We start from the raw sequence: 13,855 nt of genomic DNA, 5'->3' as shown, positions 1-13,855 counted from the left end.
GAACAAAACATGTTTAGCTAGCAAAGTTGTTTTGAAACAACACCAATGTCTATGGTAACATCCTAAACTGTAAAATGACAATACAATATGCTTTAAACAACTTTACAGTTCAAATAATACCAGTTGTCAAAACAAAAAGTGTTATAAAATGATGAACCTCACATTTGAGACTAAATGATAATATACTAAATGTAAAGTTTTATGAACAAAAACCTTGAAAAAAAATCCTTGATACTGACTGAAATTGTATTTTTTCTTTATTGTTCGGTAACATTTACAAAAAGGTCCCATTTGTTAACATTAGTCAATTCTTTAGTTAACATGAAGAATATGCCTACTTATAAAGCATTTGTTAATCTTAGTTTATGTTAATTTCAACATTTACTAATGCTTTATTAAAATCAAAAGTTGTATAATGTTATTAAATGGACCTGAGCTAAGATGAACTAACAATGAACAGTTGCATTTTTATTAACTATTGTTGTCAAAGAATAATAACTAGGCCTACTGTAAAAAAAAAAAGTATTGCTCGTTGTAAATGTTAGTTAATACATTAACAAAAGTGTTACTAATTTGTCATTATAGTTAAAAGAATGCTGAGACTTCACCATTTCCAATACAATAGCATTAAACAGTCTCTTCTGTATCCAGTTTGTGGATCATTAAGCGCAACATTTAGCATGATTCTCATGTTTAAGTAGCCTATTTGTTATTAGGCTGTGCTTAACACAGAACATTACATGGTTTTAAAGCGTTTGTTATCTAATCTGTTTGGCCTTCAAGAGTCTTTAAACAGCGCTGTGTGTAAGAATTTAATAATAAAGGTCCTGAATGTTAAAATAACAGTGTATGTACAGAGGACTAATGAAGGGTTTTGTGTCCTATTCTAGCTTACATCGTGAAATAAGATAATATTGAGATGTGCATGCTGTGAATTACTATTTCGCGTTTTTTGGTGTATAATTCCATTGTTCTTCACTATTCTCCTTTCAAAGTGTATATTAAATAAAATGAGACAAGTTTGCGCTTCTCTGTCGTTATTGAACAAACACTCTGGTCCGTTTTGCAACATGATTCAGTTAAAATCACAGCCCTACATACCTGTTATGCTGGAGACTTTTACCACATATGCATCGAGAGGTTGTTTAATAATTCCTTAAGAAAATCAAGTGGCTTTTCTATCCGTGACAACAAAGTAGACTACAGTTGTTAGCAGTTAGCACTAGCATTGTCAACAAGACGCGTAGGGGCGGGGCTCTGGTGTGGGGAGGAGCTGAGTAAATTTAGTCTCTCATCACATAAAAGCAGATTCGACTATCAGATACAATTCAAAGATTTGGAATGTTTTCTTTGTACATTTTTAGGGATGAAAGTTTACTTTTCTGGAAAAAAAAAAAAAAAAAAAAAAAATATATATATATATATATATATTTTTTTTTAATAGACAAAGATTACTACCAAATGAGGCCTTTATTGTTTGATTATGGGGAAATACCAAATAAATAAACAAAAATGGGCTAAAGGAAACTCCAACATTTTGTTATTTCAGATAGATATGAAAAATTATATTGAGTTACTATTTGGGTTTAAAAATAGTAAAGCAAAATGCTTTTATGCTATTTATATGATGATCTCGTACCTGTTTTTTTTTCTGTTTATATTTTCTTTCTGTTTACTTGTATTATTTTTATAAATACACTGCATATTTTATTTTCCTATTTTTTGTAGTCTATATTTGGATAATATTTTTACACTATATGTTGGATTATTGTCATGTTTATTATTGATATGTGGCTGGCATTCAATAATAAATATTATTATTATTTATTTTTAAAGCAGGTACAATTCAGATATCTGAAAATATCATTGGAACTACTCAAAACTGAATTAGAAATGTCTCTAATTTCTTCTGTGCATGTGTCTTAAAATAGTATTTAGACTAGTCAAAACGCAACTAGAGATATCTTGAATCATTTTCATTAAGAAACCCTTGAAGGAAATGCCAGTTGGATATTGTATTTATTATTTTTGCAAAATATGCAGAGTTGACATGTTTATAAAACACAAAATAACAACAATGCACCTTTTGTCAAGAGAATACAGAGAAAAAATAACAATGATTGGCTAGTGAGAAAAAATAAGTTAAAGAAGAGGAATAATGAGAGGTTCAATAATGGTTTGCTTTTAGTGAGTCAGTTATTATAAATGCATATTATTGTGTATTATTAACAATAAATAATGTACATTGTGTCCTAACCAGATTTACTTGCTTGATTAATTAATTTTAAGGTAATGGAAACATCACAGAAAGCTTGAACATGTTCTTTGCAAAATGTAGATGTATATAAATCGTTGTAGAATCCGGCACAAAAACTGGTTCTTCACACAGAGAATTCCATCAATTATTTCAATCTGATTTTTTAATCTTTTCACCAGGGAGTGGGGCCTCATTGCAGTCGTAAGAACGGCCCTTCTCACATGATCCAAGTTAGCGTTACACTTTTTCCAATGGTGAAGCCACAGACCCTCAGATCTCCCAATATTAAGACCATCTCTACAAGAAACTTCCAGGCTGAGTGTTGAGGAAAGCTGGAGCGAAACCCTCCAGGACTGAGTTTGGACACCCCTGATCTAAATTATATTGTGCTTTTAAAGCCCCACTATGTAGGATTTCCGTTTTGGTCAAACAACGACCCCTAGAGTCGCTGTGGACTACTTGTATTTAACGTTACTGTCATAAATACCACTCACGCAGAGCAGTCTCTTCACTCACGGCCTGATCCCCTCCCCCCTGTATACCGGTCCCTGTTCAGTCGGATGGAAGCTGTAACGAGTGGAAATAAGGCGTGTCCCCTTTAAGAGCTGCGCGCGCCCTGTTTAACTGTCGGCAGTCTGTATTGTATGTGCGCCTCGAACATTCCGTTGTAAATAGAACATTCCGTAAGCGGATTGTTTCTGTTTGATGCTCATTCTTGTCCTATTTTTGTCTATCAAGTAATGCTGTGGACGGTAAAACGTGTGACAGACAGTTACACGAGTTCGATTGGGTAATAAACACAACGCGTTTCAAATCGTGGGACATCGAGCTAGCCTCCGAAGATGTCTAAGTTACTAATCGATCAACAAGAACGCCAGGTGCTTTTTAGCTCACACCAACGAGTGAAAGCTTGTCCGAGTGATATACAATATGAGCAATATAACGTTACTTACAAGTCCAACAGCATGTGAGGACGTGTTGGGGGAAGTGAGGTAGCCTATGCCGTAAAGCAGTCAAATTTTGTAGTTCTTTTTGTGCTCGGGTTACTACCCGAACCCCGAAGTTTAAAAGTACGATTAAAAACGATACAGACCCCGTCAGGCTATGGCAGACGTGTCATTCAACCTATTGTAAGTCGATGTACCATCACAAGAGTCTTGGAAATATATTATGAAGGTTGAAAAGTTACCTGGTGCTGCTTTAAGACAAATTGCAGGTATTTGACATGAAAACGAATGTTTCTCACATGCAACATTTTTTCATATGAGTGTGAAGGCTTGATGAACATTTGAAACTATTCTCACACTGAGTACAGTGGTACGGCTTCTCTCCAGTATGAACTCGCTCGTGTGATTTCAGGTGCTCAAACCGAGTGAGACTCTTGTCACAATATGAGCACTTGTAAGGTCTTTCTCCAGTATGAGTCCTTCTGTGATTTTTCAGATTGTCAGCTCTAGTAAAGCTCTTCCCACAGTCACTACACACATGATCTCTCACTTCAGTGTGTGTTTTCTGATGCAGTTTAAAATAATAAAGACTTGAAAAAATCGTTCCACAGAGAGAACACAAGTGAGGCTTCTCGTCTGAATGAACGGTTAGGTGTTTTTTTAGATGTGATGATGAAACAAATTTTTTACCACACTGATCACAGTTAAATGGTTTTTCCCCAGAGTGAACGAACAGGTGATTCCTGAGACCTTTGGGACATTTGAAACTCTTCTCACACTGAGTACAGTAGTACGGCTTCTCTCCAGTATGAAGTCGCTCGTGTGATTTCAGAGATCCAGAATGAGTGAAACTCTTGTCACAATGTGAGCACTTGTAAGGTCTTTCTCCAGTATGAATTCTTTGGTGCTGTTTCAGATGGCCAGATGTAGTAAAGCTCTTCCCACAGTCACAACACACATGATCTCTCACTTCATTATGTGTTTTTTGGTGCAGTTTAAAATGTTCCAGCCGTGAAAAACTCTTTCCACAGAAGGAACACACATAAGGCCTCTCATCTGAATGAACTTTCAGGTGTTTGTTTAGATTTGATGATGAATTAAAATCTTTACCACACTGATCACACTTGAATGGTTTTTCTCCAGAGTGAATACGCAGATGATGTTTAAGACCTGATCCACAAGCAAAACTCTTTCCACACTGAGTGCATGGATACGGTTTTTCGCCAGTGTGAATTCTCAAGTGTTTGTTAAGGTGTCCTTTGCGACCAAAACTCTTTCCACACTGAGGGCAGGAGTGCAGCTTATTAGTTTTGATGCTCTGCTGTTCCTCCTCTGCTTCATTCAGTTCATGATTTTGCGGTTTCATCTCCATCCAGTCTAAAATAAAAATATTATGTTGTTAAAATAAGTTCAAGTGAAATCTGATTCAACAGAAGAAAACAACAGAGTATCAAGTATCAGATCTTTGATTTGCCAAAGTTTAGTTCTGTCATTTTCTTGCTAATCCATTTAAAATGTGGATGACAAAAGCTATACAAGATTATGATCATTAAGGTGCATTTTCTGTATCTCTATTTTGCAAATCTGCTGAACTGAAGCTTAGTTACCTTAATGTTTCTCAGCAGTCAACAATGAAGAATCAAGAATGGACACCAACCTATTTGTTCCTCAGTATCTTCATGTTTTATTCTGGATGGTTCTGGATCACTCATGTCTTCAATCTCCTCTTTAATAAACTCCATCTTTAACAGTCACACAGATTTCAGCTGCTACTCCTGGAGTTTGTCCTTCTCTTGTAGGATGATGGGAATATTCCCAGTATTTATTGGTGAATTGTTGTGGGAGGGGCTTCACTGCAGGTGTGAACTGTGATCACTGTGTGATACTGACGCCCACAGGACCAGATCTGGAAAAATCAAAGATAAGTTACTGAATTTATACTGGATTACGGTAAAGTGCCCCTATAATGCCATTTTAAAGGTTCTTCATTTTGTTGGTGAAACATTTTGATGGTTACATATTCGTAATTTCCTCTAGAGGAACGTTGCTCTTTTTTATGTAACCCAGGATAAGGATGAAACAAGGCACAGGTTATGTGCTATATTATTCAATCAATATCTAAACTAATTAGAGAACATCCATAGGAATTAAGTGAAAACACTCGCTCAGCTCTGTGCTAGTGGACACGCCATGAATGCCCATTCATGCATTTTACTTTCACTTTCAAATTAGCAGCAATTCGGTGGCAGCAACTGCTTGAATTGTGGGTTCATTATTATTCTTAATGAAAACACAACAACAAAACAGTACAAAGACAAACTCGCTTAAATAGGTGCCTTTACATTTCGCTTAGAAACCAAATCTTCAGCCATCGTCTTGTCAGTCAAGAGTGAGGCGAAATGGGCGAAATGAGGTGAAATTTGACTCCTGCTGCTAAGCAGACGCATTCAGTTTTTAGTTATAGTTTCTGTTCTCTAACTGAACTAAATGATTTTTATTTTGTCAACAGCTGCGTCCCAAAACTTAGGCAGCTGACTTGTTGCCTCGCTGCCCTATCTATCAGTCAATGACTTAGCAGGCAACGTTTACACACAAAGATGCTGTAGATCATTAAACTGTTACGCTGCCTCAGAAGTCTGTCCGAAATCCGTTTTGTGAGGAACCTTTGTGCGCAGCGAGGCAACAAGTCAACCGCCTACGTTTTCAGATGCAGTCCATGTGTTTTGTAGGAGGCGTGGCTTTGGAGACACTCTAAACGAAGGCTGGGATCTTATGCTTTCAATGCTAGCTTGCTATTGCTAGCCTCTTCAAAAATTGCCTACTCTACCTTAAATTACATGAGTACACCTGCATTGACACAGAAGACACAATCCATATTCAACGTAATGTACTAATCAATGTCATTAGTACATGTTAATACCACTCAAACTTTAAAAAAATAGGGATGCACCGAAATTTCAGCCACTGAAAATTATCGGTTGGAAATGGCATTTTAGGGTTTTGTCCGAGAGAAAATAGGCCAAAATTGTAAGCCGCCCTGCCCCTGTGTTCATCGCTCAAGTTTCACTCTCACGCAGCATTTTTATTATATTTTTGTAACTTCGCTATCATCCACCAACCTCAAATGTGGCTTATAATTTGAAAAATTTAAGTAGTAGCAACTTTACATGGCTGCTAGCTCTTTACGTTGACCCAGATAAATGTGTGCTATTATTAGGCGCATATACGCGTTTGTGTAAAGTTTGGAAGCTGAAGTATTAGCGTACTTAATGCACAATATAGAAGCGTCAGCGCGATCACTTGCATTACTCTACTCCGTCATTTTTGGTCATACAGATACATCATTCGAAACTGTAAAGGTTTTACGTAAAATACAAAAAAACACACAGGATGCACTTTCTACCGTCTTGGTCTCCCTGAACAGCAGCACGTCTCATAAATGAACTGAGACTCAGTGTATAGGCTTCTTGCCTCACAGACATGAGAACAATATCTAGAGAAAGCTTGAAATGTCTTCTTTTAAATGAACCAATTCGAATCGAAAAACAAATAAAGATCTGCATGAAAGGTGTATTTCTCTCTAAATGTGCGTAGAGATGTAAGTCAGCATCATCAACTTCATCTTTGCAGCTGACACTGACTCAGAAAACACTAGTTTGTATATAACACTTAACAATTAAAATATCTCATTGCTATTTTTTCCTGACACATTCATAATAATTGCTTTTGCTGGTGCTTTTCTGCAAGATTTATCCGTGCGCTTGAACAAGGAATAGGCTATATATTCCGGACCCTGCATATTTTAGTAATTAAATTAATATAAACAAGGAACTAGTCGATTAATGGCTTAAATGAATGACTACTAGACGAGTAGAAAAGTCTTTAGTTGGGGGCAGCCCTTGGTTAAATCCGATTCTGTTGCATAGAACTGCATGAAGAATAATATATTGATATATTGCGTCACACTTTACTTTAGAATCCAATTATCACTATTAACTAACTATTAACTACAACTTTGGATCAAACTCCTAATTACTGCCAATTAATAGTTAGTAAGGTAGTTGCTAAGTTTAGGTATTGGGTAATGTAGAATATGATCATGCAGAATAAGGCATTAATATCATGTGCTTTATAAGTACTAATAAACAGCCAATATCCTAATAATATGCATGCTAATAAGCAACTAGTTAATAGTGAGAACTGGAACCAAAAAGTCATTTTCGGTTTCGGTTTTCGGTGCATCCAGAATTTTCATTTCGGTGCACCTCTAGTATTAAAATTGTCCGTCACGGGTTTATTTGTGCTATTTTAAGTTTTTGTGTATAACACCACTGTTCTTCCCTCTCGTCTTTTCAAAATGTATAATAAATAAAACCCGATGAGCAGTTTGCGGTTCTCTGTTATTATTGAACATACATTCTGGTCCGTTTTGCAACATGATTCAATTAAAATCACAGCGCTACATACCTGCTATGCTGGAGACTTTTACCACATATGAATGCATCGAGATGTTGTTTAATAATTCCTTAAGTAGCTTTCCTCTCCGTGACAACAACAGCAGCAGTTTTTGTATAGTTGTTAGCAGTTAGCACTAGCATTATCAACAAGACGCGAAGGGGCGTGGCTCTGGTGTGGGAGAGGAGCGGAGTAAATTCAATTTCACGTCACACAACAGCAGATTCGACTATTGGATCAGGTAATTCAGATATCTAAAAAAATATATATATGCCAGTACTTTTACAAAGTTGTTCAATATAGTAACGGTCTAAAAATAAGTGAAATACAGTGACTTTTGCAAAATTAACATCTTGTATCAGTTTTACATTTCTTCATGATATGTTTGACAGAATCAAATTTGTTAATTCATTTGAAAGATACTTTTACTTTTTATTAGTAAGAAAACAAAAAGAAATATATATATATATATATATATCAAATACATTTTGACTAGTTAAAATTAAATTATAAATGTCTCTAATTACTTCTGTGTATGCGTCTTAGTATTCAAATAGTCTAAACTTGTTTAGAGATATCTTGTATTGTTTTCAAAAACACATGCAGCACATGAAGAAGGGAATGCCAGTTAGATTTTTTTTTTTTTTTATTGATGCAAAAAATACAGTTGACAGATTTATAAAACAAATTGTAACTACAATACACCCATTGCCAACAGAATACAGAGAAAAAAATAAATAACAATTTGCTAACAAGGAAAAAAAAGATAAATAAGAAAAGAACATTAATTATTAATTTAATTTAATTATTATTATTAATTAATTATTAATTTCTTAATTGCTTCATTAATTTCTTTTAAGGTAATGGAAGCATCACAACAAGCTTGATCAGTAACACTTGATTTATAAGTGATTAAAAAATAAAAATAAGCATGTTGTTTGCAAAATTAAGATGTATATAAATCGTTACAGAATTTAGCACAAAAATTGCCAATGAATTTCTGGTCTTCACACAGAGAATTCCATCAATCATAAGCTTTTCAGTCTGATTTTCAAGCTTTTCACCAAATTCACCAAATTAATGTAGATCAGGGTCCAATCCTGCTTCTGGGGGGTCAGTGTCCTGCAGCGTTCAGTTAAACACACCTGAACCAGCTTATCAAGGTCTTACTGGAAACAAACCCTGCATCCAAAATCAAATACTTCTCTACTATATAGTATGTGAAAAACAGTACGCCAAAAGATTAGTGTGTCCAAATTCATAGCATTAAAAAAAAACAGTAGGTGAAAAGTTCACGGATAACTTAACACTTCCAGCGAATGAAGTTCCAACGCAATTTCAGACGCAGCAAAAGCCACTTGAAGGCAAGCCTGTAAAGTTAGCAAAAAAAGCGCAATGCCTGCTAATGCTAGTACGCAGGGATATTGGATCCAACAGGAATGGCGCAACACACTTAAAAAAAAAAAGTTTGAAAGTTTTTACTGTGTCACGATTGCTTTGTTACAGATTGTTTGATATGTACGGATTATGTGTACATGCCTAACCAAAATCACCAGTGACCAGTGATTTCTGATATGTAATGTCAGATGTTTTGGTCTCAAAATCGTTTATTGTCAGTAAATGAAACCAGTGACTAAAACGGTCAACTTCACATTGTTTCTCTTAGTAGGATGAAAATAATCTTTTATGTAAACTGTGATTAAATTATATATAGAAAGTAATTAAAGACCGCTCACTTTACAATTGCTGGAAATGTCAATCAAACAGTGCGAGTGTTCTGGACTCCCATTAGAATCAACGAATCTCTTATTTACATTGTGTTTGCACTGTTAGTTATGACAAAAGCATTCGTTAGTGTGCAGAAATCGAGTTACAATGACGAGATCACTGCATTCATGTGATCTACAGTTCTCATCTCCTTTCATGCCAATCTAAATATGATGCTATAGATCTAAATATTATGTTATAATCAACACTTTTCATGATTAGACAATCTTGAGAGCTGTAGTAGTAAAAATGTGCAAAAAGTTTTCGAGAGAGTCCACATGTAATACTTCGCTATTTCATATGCAAAGATGTTAGCCAATCAGAGCAGTGGGCGTTTACACGGAAGTCTCACAGCCAATCAGAGCAGTGGGCGTTTACACTGAAGTCTCACAGCCAATCACAGCAGTGGGCGTTAACACTGAAGTCTCACAGCCAATCACAGCAGTGGGCGTTAACACTGAAGTCTCACAGCCAATCACAGCAGTGGGCGTTTACACTGAAGTCTCACAGCCAATCAGACCAGTGGGCGTTTACACTGAAGTCTCACAGCCAATCACAGCAGTGGGCGTTTACACTGAAGTCTCACAGCCAATCACAGCAGTGGGCGTTAACACTGAAGTCTCACAGCCAATCACAGCAGCGGGCGTTTACACTTAAGTCTCACAGCCAATCACAGCAGTGGGCGTTAACACAGCCAATCACAGCAGTGGGCGTTAACACTGAAGTCTCACAGCCAATCACAGCAGTGGGCGTTTACACTGAAGTCTCACAGCCGATCACAGCAGTGGGCGTTAACACTGAAGTCTCACAGCCAATCACAGCAGTGGGCGTTTACACTGAAGTCTCACAGCCGATCACAGCAGTGGGCGTTAACACTGAAGTCTCACAGCCAATCACAGCAGTGGGCGTTTACACTGAAGTCTCACAGCCAATCACAGCAGTGGGCGTTTACACTGAAGTCTCACAGCCAATCACAGCAGGGGGCGTTTACACTGAAGTCTCACAGCCAATCAGACCAGTGGGCGTTTACACTGAAGTCTCACAGCCAATCACAGCAGTGGGCGTTTACACTGAAGTCTCACAGCCAATCACAGCAGTGGGCGTTAACACTGAAGTCTCACAGCCAATCACAGCAGTGGGCGTTTACACTGAAGTCTCACAGCCAATCACAGCAGGGGGCGTTTACACTGAAGTCTCACAGCCAATCAGACCAGTGGGCGTTAACACTGAAGTCTCACAGCCAATCACAGCAGTGGGCGCTTACACTGAAGTCTCACAGCCGATCACAGCAGTGGGCGTTAACACTGAAGTCTCACAGCCAATCACAGCAGTGGGCGTTTACACTGAAGTCTCACAGCCAATCACAGCAGTGGGCGTTAACACTGAAGTCTCACAGCCGATCACAGCAGTGGGCGTTTACACTGAAGTCTCACAGCCAATCACAGCAGTGGGCGTTTCCACTGAAGTCTCACAGCCAATCACAGCAGTGGGCGTTTACACTGAAGTGGGCGTTTACACTGAAGTCTCACAGCCAATCACAGCAGGGGGCGTTTACACTGAAGTCTCACAGCCGATCACAGCAGTGGGCGTTTACACTGAAGTCTCACAGCCGATCACAGCAGTGGGCGTTTACACTTAAGTCTCACAGCCAATCACAGCAGTGGGCGTTTACACTGAAGTCTCACAGCCAATCACAGCAGTGGGCGCTTACACTGAAGTCTCACAGCCAATCACAGCAGTGGGCGTTTACACTGAAGTCTCACAGCCAATCACAGCAGGGGGCGTTTACACTGAAGTCTCACAGCCAATCACAGCAGTGGGCGTTTACACTGAAGTCTCACAGCCGATCACAGCAGTGGGCGTTTACACTGAAGTCTCACAGCCAATCACAGCAGTGGGCGTTTACACTGAAGTCTCACAGCCAATCACAGCAGTGGGCGCTTACACTGAAGTCTCACAGCCAATCACAGCAGTGGGCGTTTACACTGAAGTCTCACAGCCAATCACAGCAGGGGGCGTTTACACTGAAGTCTCACAGCCAATCACAGCAGTGGGCGCTTACACTGAAGTCTCACAGCCAATCACAGCAGTGGGCGCTTACACTGAAGTCTCACAGCCGATCACAGCAGTGGGCGCTTACACTGAAGTCTCACAGCCGATCACAGCAGTGGGCGTTTACACTGAAGTCTCACAGCCGATCATAGCAGTGGGCGTTTACACTGAAGTCTCACACAGACATGTCCCTTCAAACATAGCATTCAAATCAGAGGGCTAAAATCAGTGTTAGGAAAAAGTGGCTTTTATTTCTAAATTACGACAATTTTTTATGTAAAAATCATACTAACATTATAAGTGCACCACAGGAAACCTAAAAAATAAAATAATGCAGTTCATGACCACTTTAAAAAGCATTTTCAGTTTTGATTTTTGGGCAAGCGCACCCAGAATTTTTATTTCGGTGCATCCCTAGTAACTGTGAATTTCGATCACGGATGTCACTGCCATTGTATGATTGGCTGGAGTGTCTCACATGATCCAAGTTAGCCGTTATGCTTTTTCCAATGGTGAAGCCACAGACCTTCGTATCTCCCAATAATAAGACCATCTCTACAAGAAACTTCCAGGCATGTGTGTTGAGGAAAGTTGGAGATTGGATGCCCCTAATCTAGATGATATTGTGCTTTTAGGACAAACTCCAAATTTACTTGTTGCTCACTTACAACATTTTTTCATATGAGTGTGAAGGCTTGATGAACTTTTAAAAAACTTCTCACACTGAGTGCACTGGTACGGGTTCTCTCCAGTGTGGAGTCGCTCGTGGGATTTCACGTTTTCAGAACGAGCAAAACTCTTGTCACAATATGAGCACTTGTAAGGTTTTTCTCCAGTATGAATTCTTTTGTGCCGTTTCAGATCGACATTTCTTGTAAAGCTCTTCCCACAGTCACAACACACATGATCTGTCACTTCATTATGTGTTTTCTGGTGCCCTTTAAAACTCTTAAGCCATAAAAAACTCTTTCCACAGAAGGAACACACGTAAGGCTTCTCGTCTGAATGAACTTTCAGGTGTTGTTTTAGACGTGATGATGTAATAAAATCTTTACCACACTGATCACAGTTAAAAGGTTTTTCTCCAGAGTGAATGAACAGATGATGTTTGAGACCTTTGGGACATATGAAACTCTCTCCACACTGAGTACAGTGGTACGGTTTCTCTCCAGTATGAAGTCGCTCATGTAATTTCAGGTTTTCAGAACGAGCAAAACTCTTTTCACAATATGAGCACTTGTAAGGTCTTTCTCCAGTATGAGTTCTTTGGTGATTTTTCAGTTGGTCAGTTCTAGTAAAACTCTTCCCACAATCACAACACACATGATCTCTCACTTCATCATGTGTTTTCTGGTGCGTTTTACAATGATCCAGCCTTGAAAAACTCTTTCCACAGACAGAACACACATAAGGCTTCTCATCTGAATGAACTTTTAGGTGTTGTTTTAAATTTGGTGATGAATGAAAATCTTTACCACACTGATCACACTTGAATGTTTTTTCTCCAGAGTGAATGCGTAGATGTTTACTGAGATCTGATGCACAAGCAAAACTCTTTCCACACTGAGTGCATGGATACGGTTTCTCGCCAGTGTGAATTCTTGTGTGTTTTTTAAGGTCTCCTTTGCGACCAAAACTCTTTCCACACTGAGTGCAGGTTTGCTGCTTATTGGCTTTTGTTCTTTGTGTTTTGATGCTCTGCTGTTCCTCCTCTACTTCATTCAGTTCATGTTTTTGCGGTTTCATCTCCATCCAGTCTAAATAAAAAATATTATGTGGTTAAAATAAGTTCAAGTGAAATCTGATTTAACAGAAAAAAGCAACAGAGCAGCAACATCAACTATCAGATCTTTGATTTGCCAAAGGTTAGTTCTTTCTCTTTCTTTTGAAATGTGGATGACAAAAGCTATACAATATTATTATCATTTAGATGCATTTTATGTCTCATTTGTTAGGGATGCACCGATACCAGTATCGGTATCAGCCCGATATTGAGCTCATGCACTTGTACTCGTAAAAATGCTGTAACGACAATGAGAAGAAATCAACCACAGACTAATTTTCTTCCAGAAAATTAGTCTGTGGTTGATTTCTTCTCATTGTCGTTACATACCCCCCCTTCGGTCGACGATGTGTTGAGTAGAAGACATCGGTGAACGCTGGAGAAATGGGTAGAGGAAGCAAACACAAACAGCAAACAACAAGACAACACCTCCATGACTGGTCACTTTACTGGTGCAGGGCATTAGATTACCTAGGCATAAACAGGTTCACTCTCTCAATATAGTTAATCACGTTGACTAAAGTTTAGTTCAATTTTAGGACGTTATCCTAATTTGTTTTGGGACGGTGATTAATTAATTTTGTGACTAAATTT

The 13,855-nt window shown here is 38.1% G+C and overlaps 1 protein-coding gene across 8 annotated transcripts in view; it reads right to left on the bottom strand.

Moving 5' to 3' along the window:
* The window catches only part of LOC311090791 (uncharacterized protein), a gene marked incomplete at its 3' end in the record, with an annotated part of 54,648 nt that overhangs the window by 14,069 nt on the left and 26,724 nt on the right, over positions 1 to 13,855 (bottom strand). For 2 of the 8 annotated variants that reach the window (XM_084126320.1, XM_084126314.1), the window contains exons 1-2: positions 7,672 to 7,823; positions 4,862 to 5,110 (exon numbers count right to left, since the gene is read on the bottom strand). The exons of 2 other annotated variants lie outside the window; for them this stretch is intronic. In XM_084126320.1, the coding sequence (XP_083982446.1) occupies positions 4,862 to 4,946 (85 nt within the window). In that variant the 5' untranslated portion in view covers positions 4,947 to 5,110; positions 7,672 to 7,823. Of the gene's footprint in view, positions 1 to 1,101; positions 1,275 to 2,000; positions 4,582 to 4,861; positions 5,111 to 7,671; positions 7,824 to 12,138; positions 13,236 to 13,855 lie in introns of those variants that run through there. 4 more of the 8 variants (XM_084126318.1, XM_084126319.1, XM_084126313.1 and 1 more) reach the window with 4 other exon arrangements.

This window comes from Abramis brama (assembly GCF_963993115.1).
Source record: "Abramis brama genome assembly, chromosome: 10".
Taxonomy (NCBI): Eukaryota; Metazoa; Chordata; class Actinopteri; order Cypriniformes; family Leuciscidae; genus Abramis; species Abramis brama.
This window is presented reverse-complemented; position numbering and strand designations above follow the sequence as displayed.